Source organism: Dermacentor silvarum, chromosome 4 (genome assembly GCF_013339745.2).
Source record: "Dermacentor silvarum isolate Dsil-2018 chromosome 4, BIME_Dsil_1.4, whole genome shotgun sequence".
NCBI classification, from domain to species: domain Eukaryota; kingdom Metazoa; phylum Arthropoda; class Arachnida; order Ixodida; family Ixodidae; genus Dermacentor; species Dermacentor silvarum.
Genome location: NC_051157.2, coordinates 95333109 through 95355219, shown reverse-complemented (window position 1 = coordinate 95355219; position 22111 = coordinate 95333109). Strand labels below are relative to the sequence as shown.

The 22111-nt window shown below is 49.1% G+C and overlaps 1 protein-coding gene across 1 annotated transcript in view; it reads left to right on the top strand.

Moving 5' to 3' along the window:
• The first annotated feature begins 8683 nt into the window (after positions 1 to 8683).
• The window catches only part of LOC119450386 (cytochrome P450 2C42), a 35227-nt gene continuing 21799 nt past the window's right edge, over positions 8684 to 22111 (top strand). The window contains exons 1-2 of the mRNA XM_037713822.2: positions 8684 to 8791; positions 21707 to 21933. Coding sequence (XP_037569750.2) covers positions 8789 to 8791; positions 21707 to 21933 — 230 coding nt within the window. The 5' untranslated portion in view covers positions 8684 to 8788. The remainder of the gene's footprint in view (positions 8792 to 21706; positions 21934 to 22111) is intronic.

Here is a 22111-nt window from a genome sequence, read left to right as displayed (position 1 = left end):
CGGGGGAGAGGCCACAGCGTCTTACGCAGCCGTTTACACATGCCGGAACGTGGACCGCGTTTGCCGACACCATCACATGACTGCTGAGAGAGTATAACCCCCGCATTCATAAACGCTCCTCGACTTGAACTTGACTTGCCACCGTCACAGGCGCAACATCGTGGCCGCCGACGCCACCACCCCGAGGTGCTTGGAGGAGCTGCTGGCCACTACAGAGATCCGGGGGATACCAGTGACTGCCCGGCAGCCTGCCGAGCGAGGCAGGAGCACTGGATTTGTCCACGGCGCCGACGGCATCCCCACAGACGCGGACCTGCTGGGAACCATCGAGTCTGGAGTTCCAGTGCTGGCGGCCACCAGGGAGGGCGACACCATCACGATCCGGTGTGCTAAAATATGTGAGCACCCATACGCGACATCACAGGAATAGTACTGATTTGGACAACACTGCCTGCTGATCCTACATCGAGAATACATCGCAGCATTTAGGAATTGAACGTTACAAAGCTGGGAGTAAGAGATGAGAGGTTCCATCGCCATATAAAACAAGCAAAACCAAAATCCCAACTATAGTAATGCTCAACTAAACCTAGCTTGTTCAGCACAGTAAAAGGTGAAAGTAAACTTACCGTAGACATAGCTCACAGACACATTGACAGCGAACCTAAATTAGCATTTTTGTTAACAACTTGAACTATAATTGAAGGCGATGTTGAATAGAGGCGGAAAAATAATTTACGCCTCTGAAAAAGTTTTTACAAAAGCAAATATTTTTCCACCTGAATAACCAAGTTCAGACTGTACCGGTCTTAGGCAAGTGAAATAAGTGAGATGCTGAGTTTAGCATAGCAAATCGAAGTGGCCGGTATAAATAATTCGCAAAGAATAAATATAAATGTATCTATATAAACAAAAGTTGGAGTTTCCTCTGAAAGGTAAAGCATTGATTGCGATAGTAAATTAGTGGACACCTAGCTATACGCAGTAAGGATAGTAGTTTTATCAGCTGTATAAACTTGTAAACGTTGGCCTACTAACTAAATATACAAGCACGGTGTCAGGCGCGCACATTAAACATGAACACAACTCACTCGATGACCAAGGAAATTCGCTGTGAAAACGTTAGAGTGGGGAAGCGCGGCTGCAGCAGCGAGCAAATTGACCTTGATGCTGCCTCTACAATCATTGCAAACTAAGTCACGAAAACACATCACATTGCGGACTCTGTCCTCATTGCAGATAACTCTGGAGATACAGCGGCCCGGCGGGCGCCCAGGACGGAAGACGGCGCGCTTCCTCCGCGCTTCCCTCCGTTGCGTGCGCGAGATTAGAGATGGGCAAAACGGCTCACTTCAGTGAGCGGCTCGGAACGGCTCATCTCACTGAAATTAACCGGTTCATTTGAATGGCTCACCGGTTCACTTAAACGTGTAACCTGTGTTATGCATATTCTATAGTTATGTGGCTTTGAAAAAAAAAACGATATATGCGTAATTTAATAACCGTGTTATTAGTATTTTCGCTATGTTTAGAGAATATATGTACATATATTAAAAGCGTGAATTTTTAGTTGTAATGAAGCTTTCTTTTCTGATATTGGGGATAAAATGCTTATGATACTGTGACAGGCAGAATGCGACGTACTTTTTTCTGAAAAAAAAAAATATGTAACTTCATCGTCATTACAGAAGCTTGTCCTTCTTGTGGTACTTTAAAATCAACTTTTGTCAAACTAAGAACACAAAATGATTGTACATTATGTTTCAAATTTATTCATTTATTCACATACGTATGTTCACTATAATATGAGTAAGCTGTAACGCCATGCAAAATGAATGTAGAACTCATTTCTTGAAGTACAATACAAAAATAATACGAAAGGTCCACCAAACTGCCGCACGTACCTTTCGTTTTTTTTTTCCTCTTGAGTGCACGCGCGATACTGGCGATCATGCCATTATACACCAGGACAAAAAAAAAAGGAAGAAAAAGAAATGAAGTTCTATTACAACACAACAGATCATTGGCCTCGTTTTATTGACGTGCTAATGATACACGCTCAGAAAATGCACTGAAGTGGATGTCATGGGCGACATTTTCATGACTACACTAATTAGCACAAATGAAGACCAGGACGTAAACTGTACGTTCACATCTTGTCGTTAAAGGGCCCCTAAACCACCCAGAGGTCGAAATTTAATTGTGGTGTTGCAGTTGTGCACGAGTCTACAACGAACACGTAGCCGCGAGAATTTTTCGATATGGTGCCGTAATAGCGGAGTTACACTCGTTTGATGATCGAAAAAGCTCCGTCGCATGCCCCCGCGCGAGGAACACGTGTAAATGCAGAGCACAGTGGGGTTCCGTGGTGTTGGTGTTGTTGGTGTGGTGGTGGTGGTCTGGGTTGAGAGAGAAGAGAGAATCGTAAGTAGGTAACGTAAAGTTGTTAGAGGGAGAAGGGGTAGAGAGAGGGCGCGCTATCACGCCAGCACCTGCTGTTGCTACGGTGCTTGCAGCGCCGGAGCGCGACTCAACTATGACGCTTCGCGCGCTGCACATGTGCTGCACGCGGGATGCGGGAAAGGAGGAGTGGGGGAGAGGGCGCACCTGTACTCGAACTGTTGCGGACGGACGGCGCACGCTACATGTGAGTTAAAAATGCTCTGCATTTAAAACTGCCCTCGCTCGTTTCGCTCTTTCCTTCGCTACTCTCCTCATCGGCTGGTCTCCCCTCCTCGCCGAGTGCTTCTCGAAAGGTCACGTGACATACGTCATCGCCAACGCGCTTCTCAAAACACTGCATACTTCCGGTCACGTCCGCGCGCTAGCGGCACATATACCGACGGCGAACCGGCGCCAGTGTCGTAGAACGTCTGCCGCGCGAGAGGTGACCAAAGTAGACGGTAGTTCGGCCTGTGCCCCGCCCGCTGCACCATCAATGGCCCAATCGACGACCGCGAACCTGCGCGCCTCCGCCACCGGCAACGAAAACATCAGCTGCAGCCGGGAGGCGACGGGCTCGGCTGTGCTTACATCGCAGCCGACGGCGCCGCTAATATCCAGCGTATTTTTCTTCTTTGTGTACAAGTATTGCGAAGATCGATAACAACGATAAGAAAATATTGCGGCTTGTGAGCGTCGGTATTTCATTTCAAAGCGCCGCCCGTTTTAGCTTTGAAGGGAACCAGAAAAGGCCTAGCGACGATATCGGCGCCGTCGAGCGATCAGCGGCGGTGAATCTGCCGCACAAATGAGTCCCGGTCTCATCCTCTCTACGTACGGCATGGAAATCTCGCCGTTCGCGAGCAAGAACCGCTGTCGAACGGCGGCCCGCGAATGGCAGACGGCGTGCGATGAGTTACCGTGCCGGTAACGTAGACTAAGCGCTTCTCGGCTACCCGCTGTTGCTGCGGTGCCAGCCCGTGTTATGCGAAGCGTACCGCTATAGACCCTGTGTTGCGCGCACGTCTGGAAAGGCCAACACTGTCGCACTCTGTTGGCGCAGCTAATCAGGCTGTTAAGCACGACGGTGCAGGAACGCGAGCGATTTGGCACTTGCGTTGTGGGCGGTAATTACCGATTAGCAAGGGCGCACAAACGAGCAACACGACGAGGAAGAGCAGAAAGCGCGCGTACCTGCTAGCAGACTAACCGGAAATCGTAGGTTCTTGTTCAACCAATGGACATCGTTTCCGCAGGTGACATCACCAGATTCCCTCTGCTGACATCGTGACGACCGCTGGAGATACCGGAAAGGCGAGGGAGGAGTGCGGCATTGTTCTTTTTTTTTTCTTTCTTTTTTTGTGGCGCTCCCTCGGCGCGTAGCGCTGCATCATTTGGCATCGTTGCTCGTGACGGCATTCTGAACTCGATGCGCGTTTACTTGCAATGTTCAAAACATATCTGAGGTGGTTTAGGGGCCCTTTAAAGACACGGAAGACCATCTTCGAAGTGTTATTGGACCAGCGCACGATGTGCGATCGGTGAGAGTCGTGCGACATCATTCGAACAGCAGCAGGCAACGAACGGTACCATCCTTTGCCAATTAAGACTTCTTTACTTCTACCCTCGGTGGTATCGGGTGCCACACCATAAGATGCACAAAAAACCAAGGGGACGGCTGCGCACACCACACACTGCGAGCGAGTACCAGTAGCGCGAGTCGGCCCACACCGGCCACCATTCGTCGGTCAGAAATCGCAAAACATCGAAACCCAGCAGAAGACCCAGCTCTGACGGAACGGTTCGGCACGGCTCATTCAAGGAGAGAGAACCGGCTTCCTCACTCCGAAAGAAATGCCGCTCACTTACTGAACCACGGCTCCCTCGGTCTTCAAAAGAGCGGCCCGCTCCTGAGCGCTCAGGAGCGAGCCGGGTTTTTTGAAGAGCGAGGCAGCCGTGGCGAAAAGAGCGGCTGGCTCCTGAGCGCTCAGGAGCGAGCCGGATCTTTTGAGCCGCTCTTTTGAAGAGCGAGGGAGCGGTGGTTCAGCAAGTGAGCGGCGGTTCTTTCGTTCTTCAGCCGAAGGCGAGGGGGTAAAGGCGGCTCTTGCGAGGAAGGGCGGGAGGGCAGTTGCTTTCTCGTACCGCTAATAGATGGCGCGGAAGTCGCACCCAGCAAAAGACCCGCCTCTGACGGAACGCGTCGGCACGGCTCTCTGAGCGCGAGAGAACCGGCTCCCTTTCTCCAAAAGAACCGCCGCTCATTTTTACTGAACGACCGCTCACTCGCTCTTTAAAAAGAGCCGCTCACATGATCCGGCTCGCTCCTGAGCGACCCATCTCTACGCGAGATTGACCCGCGATTGCCGCTCACCCTCGCAAACTTTCACTCGCACATACAGCATACCGCACGTAGCGATGATATTATCGCCCTTCGACTTCATACGGAACCTCACGGTGACTCCGACGGCGACGGCAGAAATGCGCCTGGATTGTCCATATAATATTTGCTATTGTAATAAAAAGGGTAAGGCTATCTCCAAGGAGCTGTAAGTCACGTCCGCGTCGATATGAATATTACAACGGAAATAGTCTGCGCTAATGCCATGCAAAACAGCACATCGTCCAAGCAGTTGCAATTAGTGGCATCTAATACTGTAAACATATCTGACATGACCTTCTTTAGTCGCGCGGTCAGCAGGTTTGGTTGCGTTAGCCGTTGCTTTAGAATGCGCCGTGTCAGTGAAATTTATGAACTCTTGTAACAACAACTGTTCATTCGGTGACAAATTGATAAGTGCTTGCTGCTGGCCCGAACAACCACTCAGACGGTACAGACTCTTCAAGCGAGATGGAAAGATAAGTTGCTATAGGGACTGTAATGCTGGTTACGTTATCGCATTCGACTTAGGCTGAAAGGCTTTTAGCGGCGGCACGATACCTTGAAAGCACCTAAAGCTGTATTCAGGCTCTCGGTGTTGCTAGCACCAATAAACTATAACTTGGTAACGTCGTGAGCCAAGTCTCGAAGATTGACGATTAATTTCAACGATCGATTGTCTGCAGCAAGGCTGTATTGCAAGGAAATATTCGGGGAACATGGAACCACGTATCTAATTATGAGCTGTACACTTTCCAACGAGCGTTACTAGGTGGCCGCCTCCCGTACACAGCTTCGATCTTCGTCAGGATGTTTCTACAGGGGCAATAACCGGGCAATTGCCAATGGGAACTTTAATGCCAGATGCAACAGCCTATGCACCGTAGTGTATCAGTGAATCTGGTGCTGCGCTGTGAGCCAGAAGCCGCGGGCACGATCCAGGCCACGGCCGCCGCATTCGGTCGTGTCCCATGCTTTGGCTGCACGCTAAGATCCTTGCAACAAATTTTCACTTTGTCTAAATTTTGTGCAAATGACTAGTATTTACCACTCAGGCAATCTCCGGAAACCCGACGGGCTGGTGGTTGCATCATCGCATACTTTTCTTGTTCCACCTTTTGACTGTGCGATCGTTCATGAGAATATACAAGTCAACGCTAACACAACATGAAACAGTTTTTATTTCACAGTTAGCGTTATTCCTTGCCTGTGAATTGGCCGCACTCTTACATACTCCTCAAGTTGCATTCATGCAACAGTTACTAGACCCTTTGAACGTTGGTCAACTATCTAGGTTCTACTTCTTACTTTTGGCCTCTTCCAATCAGTAATTTTTCAATCAATTAAATTTAATGAGACAGCATTAAGGACCCCGTGTCGCAGAAAATTTGGCGTAGGCGTTGGCGTAAACATCGGCGTCTGGCGGAAATAATCTTGCCGAACCACACCATCCCTAACCAACCCGACCGGGCATGCCCTTCACGTGGCGCACGGATTGAATTTCCCAAAGTAAAATCCGTCAGAAAAAACGCGGGAAAAGTTTGCACTCGGTCGTGCAAAGCTTAGGCACAGCGAAAATGTCAATACTCTACTACTGTTGCGTGGCTCAGTGGTAGAGTATCTGGCTCCCACGCCGCGCGCGCGGGTTCGATCTTGGCGAGAACCGGGTCGTTTTTTCGCATTTCCAGTGATAGTGGTTACGGTCACAGGTGGCGGCGGAATCTACGGTGGTGGCGACGGACACTATCGCGAACCGAAACGGCTATTGGAATGAGCCCATTACAGCTTACGCTGTAAAATGTCACGACATGCAAGCGGCACGCGCTCGGCAGGAGCGTGTGCCGAGCGTCCCAGGTTCCGGGCGCTCTCGCGTTCGACGTCATCTTCCACAGCTGGCTGCGTTGCCGCTCATCATTCCAGCGTCGAATTTCGCTTCTCTTCTGTCATCGTAATGGGGAGGCAACGTTTACGGTGTTATGAGCCATTGCTTAAGGCAGTATGAGCCCATTAGCGGTGCATCACTGCATGCCTCGCACCTCCCTAGGTTTCACGTTAGTGGAGCTGCATTTCGCTCAATGGGTCATTTGACACTTACGGATAAAAATTATTCACTGTTCAAACCGAGCCTATGACTTAACTTGTGCTAAGTGTAATAAGTATTAAAAACTAAAACAGTAAGAAAAGCGTCCATAGTGGCCAAATTGCTGAGGGAGGAAAAGAAAAAAAAATGACGGTTTCACAGCACTCGTTTTCAAAAGAAAGCCCACAAAACAAGCATCAAAACCAGATGATGGATGATAAAGCGCGTGTGAAAAATGGGAATACCCTCCGACGTGTTCTGGTAAAGATTAGGTTTGCAGCTGCTCCTGGCCGTCCGGAGAGCTCACGACATCGGGAAAGCCTTTGGCCTACCGGTGCCTACGTGGGCGGAGCCACCGACTTAGCCTGGGGGCTTTTGCCCTCGGGCCCTAGTTTCTCTGGACCTAAATAAAGTTCTTGCCATGCCATGCCATGCAGCTGCTTCGAAAGGGGTTGACCTCATTCAAAACGCTCGTGTGAAGTGCAAACCGTATAATGTATGCTATTGACGTCTGCGAATAATGCGTAGTACGTTCCTTCGGCCGCGTGTGTTTCCCGGTAAAGATTACGGTGGCATAAGCTACTCCGAGTGGAAAAGTACCCACTAGCATAGAAATCACGTAGTGACATCACTATAGTCTAGCAACTCATTCAGTTTATTCCAGGCTACCATGGGTAGACCACGAAAAGTAATGACGCCAGAAGAACAGCGTGAATAGAATGTCGTTGTGAAGTAATAAAGGGTGTAGTTAAGTACGTTTCGCTTGTCTCTGGTTTCACTCTTTGTAGAGCCACGTGTGTGAATTCAAGTGACGTCACAATGGGTAATTGTTGTGGGTGTCGTGTACAGCTCCGCTGTCCAACCACTTTCACAGCGTGGATTAGAGCCAGAGTTTTTTTTTCTCAGTTTATTTTCCTAATAACAGGAAATTACTTTCACATTGTATTTTAGATGGTTTACTACAGAGCCAGGTCTGGTGCTGGTACAAAATCTGGCGCTGGAATTTTTATCCAACGCTAGATGGGACTTCTCTGTGACTGCAGAATTTTATACCCATTTTTTGACTGAATTCATGGCAGTGGGGGTGGCCCTACAGCAAATAAATTCACCAGTTGGATAAGCTGTGATAAATACTGGTTCTTTATCTTTGCGTTCATCACTAATGGCTTCTTCATCTTTTATATTCCTGGCGCAAAGAATTTTGCCAGACATGAAATACGATATTTTACATCCCGAGGTTACGCTTTCGCATACCGACGCTAAATTTCTATCAAAACAGGTCGGGACGGGTTCCTTCACCACTGTGTTCATTCTGTGGCGAGCCAGAGACAATCGACCTGGTTTTTTACCTACAAACGTTTCGCTAAAATAAGCGAATCCTGATTGCGAAATTCAGCGTTTGGGGCAATTTTTTTTCATCCTCCTACACAATATACTTGTTACCTATATTTGACAATTTCGATTTCTAGTGTGCCTCTTGCTGTGCGTTTGTCTGAGCCATCCGATTGATGCCCAATGCCCAACGTACGGTATGCTCCAGAATTATTCAGTACAACGACGACAACACCATATCTACCGTTACTACCGGCACGCATGGCTTGCTTAACACGGAGCCTCGCTAGCTTAACTTGCATTACCTATACACTGCCACAGACGCAGTTAAAAGCCAGAGCCACTGACTTGTTTGTCCCACCTTCGGCGGAAATTAAACAGCTGCTAGCGAAAAAGTGCAAAGCGTCGAAGCAAACGATACAAGGTTGGCACCGGCTCCGCGCAGCGTGACCTGCTGCACCTGTTGCACCATTTATTCTATTTTGTCGCTCTCCACGTTCGCAGAGAGACACTGGTTGGGTCACACTCCAAACAGTTACCGCAGCTCATCGGGTGCAATGGTACGTATGAGATCCGTGAAGACTCGTTCCGGACTATGTTAATCCGATAAAGCATGAAGTATCAGGAATGTAGTAGAGTTCGCAATGGGACGACCGCATTAGCACGTTAGTTACACAGTGGTTGCTTCGATGGATTGGGCTACAGGTTCACCGCTGGAACATTCAGCGAGTATCATTATCATGCAGAAAACTCGGCCCTTTATGTCCGCGCGATGGTTAGGCATAAAGAGTTGCTTCGCTGACGGGTGTTTGCGAGGTCGTTACAGTCGCGCCCATTCGGAAGTAGCCTATCTGTTTTATGAATAAGATACGCCAAACCAAATTAGGCTGCCAAAATTTACGGTGCCGACTTCATGCATCTTAGGGCCACGTGATGAATTGCGCGGGTGACAAATCTTAACTCTTGCATTGGGAAGGAACTTCATTATCTTTCGGTAAAAATGTCTATCAAATATTCATTTTCTTGTCGAATCACTACCTAAAATCATATTAAGAAATCTACCAATCCCGAGGAAATATGTTAATTACCATACCTCCCGATATTAAGCAAATGTTGAATACGTATCACCCGGTGTTAGTTTGAATAAATAGCTGGCATTGCACTGACCTGAACATACATGTATTCTGTAAGCGCCGAAGTTTTTCCCGACAAATGCAGCCAATTGTTTTCTCGTTGCTGAATGCGGGCTACTGGAGGGGCCTTCAACTTGCTTGGGAGGCGGAGAGTTACGTACATGCGCCACTCTCGATAAAGGAGAGACGTGACTGGCAGCACAACGAACGAGGATTTAATATGTACAGGGACGGTAAAAGCACAAGGCACAGAAAACTCAAACCATAACTCAACCAAAAATACTCACTCACTAGAAAATACAACGCTCTGACTAAATACAAAACTATCAAAAAATGCTCACGTAAACAAGGAACGACTGACACTATCTTGGTTTCGGAGCCTAGCTCCGCCTTAAAGTCTCTACTTCAGTCTTAGCGCTGACTCATCAAAGTCTGGCCACCTTGGCCACGGCCTAACTGCGTCGCAATATGGAAGTGCGGGTTCTTACGGACCGTCGGTGTGAAGTTGTTGTTGAGTCCGCGTCGTGCGCGTCCGAAGCGTTGCGGGTGCCGTAAGTGCCAACGCCTCGCGGTTCCGTCGAGCTGGCCGAGTACGTGGCTGGTGCCCCGGTAGCCGCCGCTGACGTGTCACTCGCTGGGTTAGGCCTCACGACTTGTTCGTTCGGGGTGTCGCTGATGCCGTAAGTGCCGACGACTCGCGGTTCCGTTGACCTGGCCGAGTGCGTGGCTGGTGCCCCGGTATCCGCCGCTGACGTGTCACTTGCCGGGTTAGGCTTCGCGGAAGCGTTCTTCGCCCTACGTCGATCGGCATGGCGACCCGGTAGCACGGTGATTATCGATTGAACGGGCTTGGCCGAGGAAGAGGGATTCTCGAGAAGAAAACCGGAACCACCGTGAGCAGCAGCAGCCGGTCCCAGGAGCTTCGCCCGGACGTCTCCGAGGACTACAGCTACGCCTGGGCCTTGCCAGCGTCACGAGCTTCGTGGCCGGGTCCTCTGCTCTCCCGTCGTCAGAGCATGGCTGACGAAGCGACCTTCCAGCTCAACAGCCACGTCGATAATACTGCTTCGAAGCTTCTCCCTCGCGGATTACACCTCGGCTCGCGCCGTTCGGAACGCTCCGCGGACTTCTTCGTCCTCTTTTTTCGCCACGGGCGACCTCTTACATGTGACAATATATAAGTGTGTGTGTGTTTGTGCGCGCGCGCTTGCGTGCGTGAGTGTGTGTGTGTGTGTTAATTGATAAGGGAATTATCTGACGGGAAGCAGCAGGCCAAACACCAGCGCAGCAGGAACAACAGTCCTGGCACCAACAGCTCGCAATCTGCGCTAGCGGTTCTTATCGTTCACAATTTTCCAGCGCTCCTTGTCTTAGCTCGCCTTTTTCACTACAATAACCATGGCGGTGAAGGGGAACCATCCTGGTGACTCAAGGCGATGACAGAATGACAGAATAGTGATACGGCTTTAGGCTGCTGATATGGACTGCCTAACGACCAACACAGGGCTTCTGCGAGAATGGCTTGACCGGCTGAATGACAATGGTGATGGTAGAATGGCACTAGATGATGCGGTATGGGCCCTGATACGTGGCAGTAAACGCATGAGTGATGCCAGAGGAGTGTAACAGTTGGCGGAGTGAGGCAAGAGAGTGTATGGCTAAAGTGTGCAAAGGCTGATCGTTGTGGCGGGGATTTTAAAGCGAAGCTGTTAAGGGCTAGAGTCCCCAGGATCGTGTCCACGTGTTGAAAAAAAAAAATCCGGGAGATCTCATGCCCTGTGGGAATCGATGTTATGCGAAGCAGTGTGTAGGAAGCCTACCAAGTTAACAAAACGACCATGACAGCACCAAGAGGTTCATGACATTCATGTCATGAGTCCTCACGAGTTCCTTAAGCTACACATAGAAGACCTTAAGGCGAAAGTCTTAGTCATACTCATGACTATGACTTTGACCACCAGCCTTTAGCCTTTTCCTTCACTTAGTACCCACGTCCAAACCTATTTCAGTGGTATTTGAGTGTTAATCCATTTTAACTGAGTCATGCTCATGACTAGGACTTCTAGTAGCATCCTTTAGTGTTTACTTCACTTAGTAGCCAGGTCCGAACCCATTTCAGTTGTTTTTTAGTGTTAATCTTTTTTGCTGGGTGATTGTCATGACCTACATGACAGGCATGTCATGACATGTCATGACATATCATTTATGTTCGTCATATACTCTTGTCACATTATGCCAATTGTACATACCAAGTAAACGAAACGGCCATGAGAGCACAAAGATATAGGCGGCTAGATAGATAGATAGATAGATAGATAGATAGATAGATACTGCCAAAGTAGTAAATGTTCGCCAAGAAATGCTTCGCATATAAAAGCCAGAGATCCCACGCCCTGTGGGAATCGATGTTATGCGAAGCAGTGTGCCTACCAAGTTTACGAAAGGACCATGAGAGCACCATGACGTAGGAGGAGGAGGACGAGGAAAAACATTTATTAATAGAAAAAAAAAACAGGCGTCTTCCTGCTTGTGTTGGGAGGTGCCCTCAGTCCAGGGCTCCTGCGGCTCTTGCTGTCTCCCGGGCCCGCCGCACCAGTTGTTGCTGGTCACGAGAGTCCGAGCTAGTCAGCACGGACTCCCACTGCTCAGGTGTGGGGTTGGGTATATGCGGGGCTATCTGTATATTGGGGCATGCCCATGTGGTGTGATATAGGGAAGCGTAGTCGTTACAAAGGGGGCATTTTGTACGAGTACAGTGCAGGGTGTATTGCGTGTAATCTGCTTAAATGGGGGTATGTGCTGGTTTGTAATTGTCGCCATGCTACTGCGTCTTCGCGTGAGAGGGTCTTGCGCAGGGGTGGGTATTGTCGCCTGTTCAATCTGTGGTGTTCTACTATGGCGTGGTATTGTAAAGGTACAGGCTCCATATAGATGCGGCCGTATCCCTCTCTTGTGGCGCCCGGGTGGCATGAGCTCGGGCTACAGCGTGCGCACGCTGATTTCCACGAAGGGACTCGTGTCCTGGCGTCCATACTATTTCAACGTCGGGTAATTGAGAGGCTTGTTTGAGGAGTCGGGCGGCGATAGAACATATTCTGCCTGTGGCATAGCTACGACAAGCTGCTTGAGAGTCGGTAATAATTGTAGCGTGTTCTTTGGTTTGAGTAGAGGCGATGGCTGAGGCGATGGCTGTCTCCTCCGCTTCGAGGGTGTTGGCAGTGGGGACCGTCATCGAGACCATCTCTTGAAGGTTATGGTCGACAACACTGACTGCCATGGCTGCTTTTCGGGGTTTGCGCGGCATCTGTGTATAGTATGTTGGGGAGGTTACCGTATCTCGTTTGAAGAGTCTTTGCGCGAGCTTTGCGACGACCGGCATGATGTTCCGGATGCATGCTTCTGGGGATGGCGGCTACCTTGATATGCTCCCGGATGTTGGGGGCCACATAGATTGATTTTTCGTGGCCTCGGCCCTGTGTTGGGTAGCCTAGCGACTCTTTCATAACCTACATGACACGCATGTCATGACATTTATGTCATGAGTCCTCAGGAGTCCCTTTAGCTATCCCCAAGAGACCTTAAGGCGAAAGTCTTAGTCATGCTCATGACTATGACTTCGACCATCAACATTTAGCCTTTTCCTTCACTTAGTACCACACCTGAACCCATTCAATTGGTTTTCGAGTGTTAATCTTTCTTCGCTGAGTCATTCACATTTTTGCTGAGTCATGCTCATGACTATGACTTCTACCACTATCCTTTAGTGTTTCATTCCCTTAGTACGCACGTTTGAACCCATTTTATTGATTATTTGGTTTTATTGCGATTGCAATTATATGAACACACCAAGTGCATTTCTGCCGTCGGCGTCGCCGCGAAGTTCCGTATGACATCCAATGGCGATGAAATTGTCACCGCGCATTGTATGCTGTAAGTGCGAGTGAAACCGCGCGAGGGACGCGCGCTTTCACGGGCAGCTAACGCACGGCGGAGAGCAAACGTGACTTGTTTCGTTACGCGAAAGGCTGTGGGGGGACGGGAGGGAGGGGGGGGGGGAGGGGAGGCGACGTTTAGCTGCGGCACCAAATACGTATTTATATAAAAAGCTTGCGAGGCGAGAAGGTGGTAAAGACTTCCAACGTGCTCGACGAGTGTCCCGCTCTGATCTCGAAAACCTCCGAGCCACCGCCAAAGGCACCGGCAACAGTCACAAATGCCGCGCGCGTTCAGTGCGAAAACGGGCAAAACGCCGATGGCTTCTACAATAGTTCTGCACGTTGCTGGTGCAGTTGCATGTCCAAGTTTATACAGCTGATAAAACTACTATCCTTACTCCGTATAGCTCTCTACTAATTTGCCATCGCAATTGATGCTTCGCCTTTCGGGTGAAACTGGGACATTTTTGAGTGCTAACCCTTTTCGCTGAGTCATTGTCATTTTTACTTAGTCATGGTCATGACTATGACTTATACCATCATCCTTTAGTGCTTCTTTAACTTAGTACCAACGTCAGAACCTATTTCAGTGGTTTTTGAGTGTTAACTCTTTTTCGCTGAGTCATTGATGTGTTTTCTGAGTCATGCTCATGAATATGACTTCTACCACAATTCTTTAGTGTTTCCTTCCCGTAGTACCCACGTCAGAACCCATTTCGGTGGCGTCTTACTGGACCGCATACAAAATGCGGGGACTGTTTTTTAACTCAAAGAAGTGTCACTTCGGTGAGCGCCAGACTCTCGTTCTCGGTTTTCTCGTCGACAAAGATGGTATACGACCTGACCCTGAAAATATTGCTGCAGTGCGCGATTTCTGCCTACCGAAGACAGCGAAAGACCTCCGAAGTTTTCTGGGCCTGTGTTCGTATTTCCGCTGGTTTATCCAGAACTTCGCCCAACTTGCTCACCCACTCATTTGCCTCCTTCATAAAGACATTCCGTACGTATGGACTACAGAGTTCGAGGACGCGTTCCGTCAGCTGGAGTACTTACTAACCTCAGGGCCGGTCTTGTGCCATTTCGATCCCGAGGCCATCACTGAGCTACACACTGATACTAGCGGTGTGGACGTTGGTGCCGTCCTCGTTCAACTTCAGCATCGGCGCCAGCACGTCGTTGCGTATGCAAGTTGGACACTGACGAGAGCGGAGCGAAATGACACTGTCACCGAATTGGAATGCCTGGCAGTAGTCTTCGCCATCCAGAAGTGTCGGGCATATCTGTACGGTCGCCATTTCCAGATAGTCACGGATCATCATTCCCTTTGCTGGCTTGTTGGACTGCGGGATTCTTCTGGGCAGCTGGCATGCTGGGCGTTACGCCTTCAGGAATACAACTTTTGTGTCGCCTACAAGTACGGTCGTTGTCAGAGCGATGCCGACTGCTTGTCTCGTCTCATGTCGCCACACTCCAACGCTAGTGACGACGACTTCGACGACTATCTTGCCAGCATTACCGAGTTTCCTGACGTCAGTACCTTTAAATGTGAAAAATGTCGCGAGCCTACACTAATACCCCTATTGGAGGCTGCCCGCATGCCAGGTAAGACTACAGCACTGCACGGGCCGAGTTTTTTCAGCCCGAGCCCAGCCCGGGCACGTTTTTACGTTGGGCTACCCACCCGAGCCCAACCAAAAGTTTTATGATGAGACCCGGGCCCGGCCCGGGCCCGCAAATATTCTATGTTACCCGCCCGGCCCGGCCCGCCACCCCTTTACCTTAGGCCCGAGCCCGGCCTGAGCCCGGCTCTAAACCGGCCCGAACCTAGCCGAGACCGGGAAAGATCAGCGAGTTTAAAAAAATAAATAAAGAAGAGAATGAAAGAAATGTATTGTTAAGGCATAAATACATGTTATATGCAATTATGAACACCATTTGAGCGGTCTGAACGCAAATACCAGCGCGCGAAGAAGTACGAATGAGCCTGCCGAGCAGTATCGCCAGCAGTTTCCAAAGGCGCGGCCTTGATGCGGCCCCATCCACTTCTATTGCAGCTCCACCACAGTATTTTTCCGCATCGGGCGCCTCACTGCAAAACATGCGCCGCCCTAGCCGCTCGTCCCACTCAACCGTATTCTAGTACACTATAGCCGAAGCACAGCCACGACCGGTCGTGAGCGCAGCGCATGGATGGAGTAAATGGAGAAAGAATGCTTCTCGTTCCTCCATGGTGCAGCGTAATGCGCTGCCGTTAGGCGGCCAGTTGAGAACATGCGTGCAATCATGGATGGACGCAGTGCCACATTTCAGGCGCATGACGAATTATCTTTTCTTACCAGTCATCGTTTTACCAATTCGCCTTTGAAGAATCAGCAAGTCGCGAACGCGCTTGCACCGTGCTGAAAGCATTAATTACACTGATTTAGGTAAGGAATACAATGGAATCCTTTGTTTGAGGTGACTTCGGTCTTTCTGGACTTTTACATTCTGTTTGAAAAGCGCAAAATACGACGGAACAAGAAAAGGGAAGTACACAGGAGTAGCACTGCTAGCTTCCAGCTGCGCCGGGGAACAGGTTTTTCAGAGTCGAGACGCGCGAGGATAACTCGCTGCACGTTACATGCACACCACCAGAAAGTCCGAGCCCGGCCCGGGCCCGCGTCAGAATACCCGAGCCCGGCCCGGGCCCGGGTCAAAAAGCACATGCTATGCCCGAGCCCGGCCCCAGCCCGCGACAAAACTGCCCTACCCGGCCGGGCCTTTCGGATAAGCCCGAGCCCGTGCAGTGCTCTAGGTCAGACCACGCCGTTCACGCTGTGTGACGGCCTGCTTTACAAAAAGAATTACTCTGCTGACGGCGCTTCGTTGCTTCTAGTCGTTCCCGAACGCCTGCGTACTGCGATTCTTTGCTCTATATGCATGACGATATCACACCGAGTCCCCTGGGCTTTGCCCGCACACTTCAACGATTACTCCAGCACATTTATTGGCCGAAGTTATGGAAGAGCACAAGGCAATACGTTGCCAGCTGTCCAGGTTGCCAATGTCATACGAAGGCGGCGACGTCTCCTGCAAGCTTTTTGAAACTAGTGAAACCTCCTGCTTTACCATTTGAAAAAGTTGGTATAGACTTGCTGGGCCCCTTTCCCAAGAGCTCTACTGGCCGTCACTGGATTATTGCGTTCGTCGACTACTTGTACGCGCTATACTCAGACTGTGGCGTTTTCTTCTCCTATTGCCGCCGATTTGTCGTGCTTTCTCCTTCATTCTGTCATCCTGCGCCACGGCGCTCCACGTGTTGTGATAAGTTACCGTGGACGGCTATTCACTTTCGACGTTGTTGAAGATCTGCTGCGCCTTTCCGGTTCTACTTATCGCCAATCAACGCCATGCCACCCACAAACAAATGACCTCACTGAACGCACGAATCGTACTCTTACCAGCATGTTGTCACTGTACGTCTCGGCTGATCACAAAAATTGGGATTCCGTGCTGCCCTTCATCACGTTCGCATACAATACAGCCAAGCACAAAGTAACCGCGTATGCGCCTTTCTATCTGTTGTATGCTCGCAGTCCCCAAAGTTTCTTGGACACAATTTTGCCATTCACCCTGAACGAAGACACATCCATTGCACAAACATTGTGTCGTGCTGAAGAAGCGCGTCAGCTCGCTCGCTTACGGACACTTTCTTCGCAAGTTTCAACCAAGGCACACTAGGACACCCGGCGACGACCTCTCACTTTCCCTCCAGGCAATCACGTTTTACTGTGGACACCTCTACGGAAGAAAGGTTTGTATCGCAAGTTTATTTCAACGTATAGCGGTCCATTCGTGATACTAAACCGATCAAGTGACGTCAACTACGTCATATCAAAACTGACCTCCAGTAATCGCCGGTCGTGGAAGACACAAGTGGTTCATGTGGCCCGCCTGAAGCCCTACCATCATAGGGTTGCCGAATGTAGCGGTACCAACCATGTGGCTCCTTAACTCGCTCGGCGAGCTTCGTCTGCGTCGGAGGAAAATGCTACGCTGCACGGTGTAGCCGAAGAAGAGGAGATTGAAGAACTGCGCGTGCGTTAGAAGATGACTGACTGCCTGCGATCTCGCCTCTACGCCCTCTCGATCATCTTGTAAATAAACCCGTCTCATCCGTAAAAATGTTTCCGAGCATTGCTCTTCGGGCGACGGTAGTCCATGCAGAATGTAACCGAGCTCTCTTTATTTTTGAACAGTACGTGAGAGGGCAAAGGAATACAGGAATACTTTATGATTCCGCGCTGAGGCACGTCGTTCACTTTCTTCGTAGTTACAAGTGACAGACGGTAGGGGGTGCCGCAAAGAGGCATGAATTCCTGGATCAAGAAGCTGCGCCCGTTGAGCCGAAGCCACATCGCGGTCGATGGAACGATAAAAAAATCAGACGGCACGAGGTTGAATGCAGGCTCAGAATTCAGTGCGTTCAGCTGAGGCATTGTGTAGGTCTCGGGCCGATCAATAGGCTCGGGAACATCGCTGTCAACAGGCTGCATGTGGCCAAGCGTTTCACCATGGTACAAATTCAGAGGGCATGAGCTTGGTCTGCAAATAAGTATTCTAGTCACATGCTGTTGAAGTGCCAGAACAAGCAATGGCAGCGATATATGTTGATGGCGACTAAAAGACATCAGATGGCGTGAACAGAGCGTTCCCGTTGGAAAGAGCAGTACGGTAAGCGGAACAATAACGGTGCGGTGGGAAGGAAAGTCTGTACTGGCGGCGACGACAAGCGTGCCATCACAAGGAATGGCCACACTGGCTCAAGGCATGCCGCGAATTATAGTGCGCTCTACTTGAGCATGAGAGCAGTCAATAACAAGCTTGATGACTGGACAAAAAGTCCCACCCAACGATCAGATCATGCGACCATAAAGCCAGCACAAGAAACTCAATGCTGCATAGCACTTCTTCGATGAGCAACCTGGCTGTGCACGCGACAGCAGGTTGAATGTTCTGATCACTCGCAGTATAGAGAGAAAGCACTAAAGGTGGCGTCGTTACCTTACGAATTTAGCAACATTGTTTGACTTATTATAAAAATAGCGGCACCAGTATCCTTGAGCGCAAGAGTTCGTACACCTTCAAGAAACACTTCAATAACATTGGCGGAGAATAAGCGAGGACTTAGACAAGTGGACAATTGACGCAGTTCGTACTTGGGAAACTGTAGGCAGTCAGTTTTCGCCGGAATAGCACTGGGTCGGTGACACATAGATAAAAGATAAGGGCGGCAGGGTGAGGGTGATCAACCAAAAGCGAAGGGCTGGACATTGAGAGCTGGCTGGGTGTGACGTGGGTAAACTTTAGGGGGCAGGTCTTGTTGCGTGCTTTATGGGGGCCGAAAGGAGTAGCCAGGACATCTTGGTGCACTCGGCGGTCGCCGCGAATGGGCTCGAAGAGAAGCCGTAACGAGACCCGGAATTCCTCAAGCGTAGCAGATAGGACGGTTGTCTGCACTGCGCCAGGGATTTTCCTACTGTTTCTGTTTGCTAGAAAGTAACGTCGCTGGCGGTCAAATAGGTTGCTGAGCGGCGAACTCTGGTACACGACGTGTCTTTGCAACGGCATCCACTTATGTAAGTGGGTCGGCGTTAGGAGTCTACTGATAAGCATACGACCCAGCCGCGGAGACGTGCTCCTGAATTACCTGCCGAATTGACGGGCCCAGAGAGTGCGTAGGCACACCCGCCGTGGTTGCTCAGTGGCTATGGTGTTAGGGCTGCTGAGCGCGAGGTCGCGGGATCGAATCCTGGCCACGGCGGCCGCATTTCGATGGGGGCTGAAATGCGAAAACACCCGTGTACTTAGATTTAGGTGAACCCAGGTGGTCCAAGGTTTAAAGAACCCCAGGTGGTCCAAGTTTCCGGAGTCCCCCACTACGGCGTGCCTCATAATCAGATCGTGGTTTTGACACGTAAAACCCCATAATTAACTTTTTTAGAGTGCGTAGGCACTTGCGTGATTCGCAAACAGGATAGCTGGCGAGCAACTTCTTCACGCACGAGTTCCTTTCAAAGTTGATTTATTTGTGACAACAGCGCATTATGGTAGCCACCGTTGGTCAAATCGTCGAGGGAATCGTCTGGTGTCATCGACAACCGTCGAAGCTCTGGCACAAGTTCACGAGCTCTGCTCCGTGTGAGGATCCTTAGCCAGCAACAGTTTTTAAGGTGACCGTTGCCTGTGCCTTTCATTATGTGCTTGATCTTGTCTTGTTCAATCATGGAAGGATTTACGCACTTGCAAAAACTAATGACGTCTTTATATAGCGCGTAGAATGTTTTCCCTACTGGTCCGCCCGAGCGCGTAGGTGCTGCTCGGCACGAAGCTTGTACATACATTGCAGGGCTGCCAAATACAGGGCTGCCACTTTTAGTTACGATGTAAAAGGTTTGCGATGTGCGTGAGGTAGAACAGGGCATTTTTCATTTTCACAGAGTTATCCCACGTGTGCCTGCTCACCCTTTAAAAGGATGACGTCATAGTTATTGGTGCCGCTCAAGAAAACGAGATCGCGTTGGCGAAGCACGCTAGACGCGATGACCGTTGGAGACTTGGCCGTATCTTACTCTGTGGCCCCATCAAACAATGTCGGAGCAGTGGGTAGCGTCGGGCGTCGGAGCTCCGGGCTTGAAGGTTACCCAGCCACTCCACAATTTTGATATGGAGATTTGTTGACGGGAAGTGGTAGGCCAAAACCGAACACTGCATGAAGAGAATGACAGTGTCGGTATAGAGGGTGTTTCACCTAACTTGAACAAAGGATTTTAAAAAAGCGGTTCACCGCAGCTGAATGCAACCAGCGACATATGCGGTGCTACTCATAATATTTGGTATACCGCTGAAATAGGTAATTACCTAAGATTAATTGTGCAATTTTCTTGAAATATTCACTTTAGGGCCAAGTACCTTACGTTACGTTGTAGACAGGATTTACAACCGATACTTTTTTTTTTGTGGCAACGTACATGGTGCATGGTGATTTTTTTCCCTTAGTTTAAAGAAAGCCCGCGAAATATGAAATAAAACGTCGTGACTACGTGCATATGCTATCGTATTGCAATGCTCATAACGGTGCTTCGAGCGAAAGAACCCTGTGCGCGGACCGTGGCGTAGTGACCGATGGCAGCTCCAGTCATCGGCCTCACAGTGTGCGAGCAACTTCCACGGCGGAACGCCGAAAAGACGGGTCCCGGTATTTAATAACCAGTTCTTTTGCTCGAAGAACAGTTGAGATCGCTGGAATACGATAACGCATGAGCGCAGTCACGTGGGATTTTTTCATATTTCGCGGGCTTTATTTAAACGCTGAAAAATATCACCACGCAGCATGTACGTTGCCACAAAAAATATTAAATAGGTCGTTTCTGAATCACATATACAACGTAACGAAACGCACTTGGCCCCACGGTGAATATTAAAATTTTGTACAATTGATTTGATGTAATTAAATAATTTATTAATTAAACAGAATATAAACAATATTTTCAGGAGCGCCCCGTGACGGCAAACCATGAGTCGTTGGTTACACGTAGCTGTGGTGAACCCCCTTTTTAAACACTTGGTTGAAATTACGTGAGACAACCTGACTAAACATAACAGTATAGAATCTATATATATATATATATATATATATATATATATATATATAGTACAGCTATCAAGAACCAAGATTTAAAAATATGCAAATGCCACGTAGCTGGACAGCGTCATGGAAATGTTTGCCATCGCCTGAAGATACTCAGATTATTTCTTGCATCCCGCCTAATTAGCTAATTAGTCTTCATTTTTTAATCAATTCCTCAAAAATAACTTGATAAAAAGTGCCAATGAGCAAATAAAAGTTTTTTTTCGAGCGTGAAAGAAGCCCGCGAATACACGCAAAGTGCCTGGAGCGTGCAGTCACGCGGCACTTTTACGTGTATTCGCGGGTACGCTCGGGAAAACACTTTTATTGAGCACGTATTGAGCAACAGAAAGCGGTATCGGGAGTTTTTGATGTTGCTCTACAATTTTCTCATTGACACTTTTCTTATCAGAATAAGATTTCAGAAGTTGATTACATTTTAAGGCTAAGTAATTATTTAGGCGTAATGCAAAGAATAATCTGAGTATCTCCAATCGATGGCAAACAGTACCTTGTTTCTGTCCAGCTACGTGGCGGTTCCATATTTTGAAATCTTGGTGCGTGACAGTGGGAACACCATGTATATCTATCTCTATCTCTCTGTCTCTCTCTCTCTCTCTCTCTATATATATATATATATATATATATATATATATATCAGGTAACTAGCTTCACACCGCGCACATGCACGCGGATATTAGGATATGGGACATGTCCTCTCTTTTTCTTTCTTTGCAGGACGTGCTACGTTTCGGCACGAGTTCACTGTACATCGTTGCTACAACATCGGTGCTAGCGGCACTTTTGGCGACACTCCTGCGCCGCCATTTAGCCAAGGACCGCTCTCGCAGGGCCCTGCCAGGTCCTTTCGGTTGGCCTGTGCTTGGAAAATTGAACTTCTCGCCCGGCCGCATTTCCTTCAAGCAGTCTGTTCAGTGGTCCAAAAAATACGGTTCCATTGTGGGGTAAGGTATGAGTGACAAATTTTAAAGTGTGGCAATTCATAATTTTTTTAGGGAAATTTTACTTTGGCACAACAATACAGTGTTGGCATAAGGAAAGAATATTATTGAAATCATTAGCAGTCAAGCCAAATGAATAGACGTATATAAAATATTTTGGTCCCCCACTTCATGCGCTTAA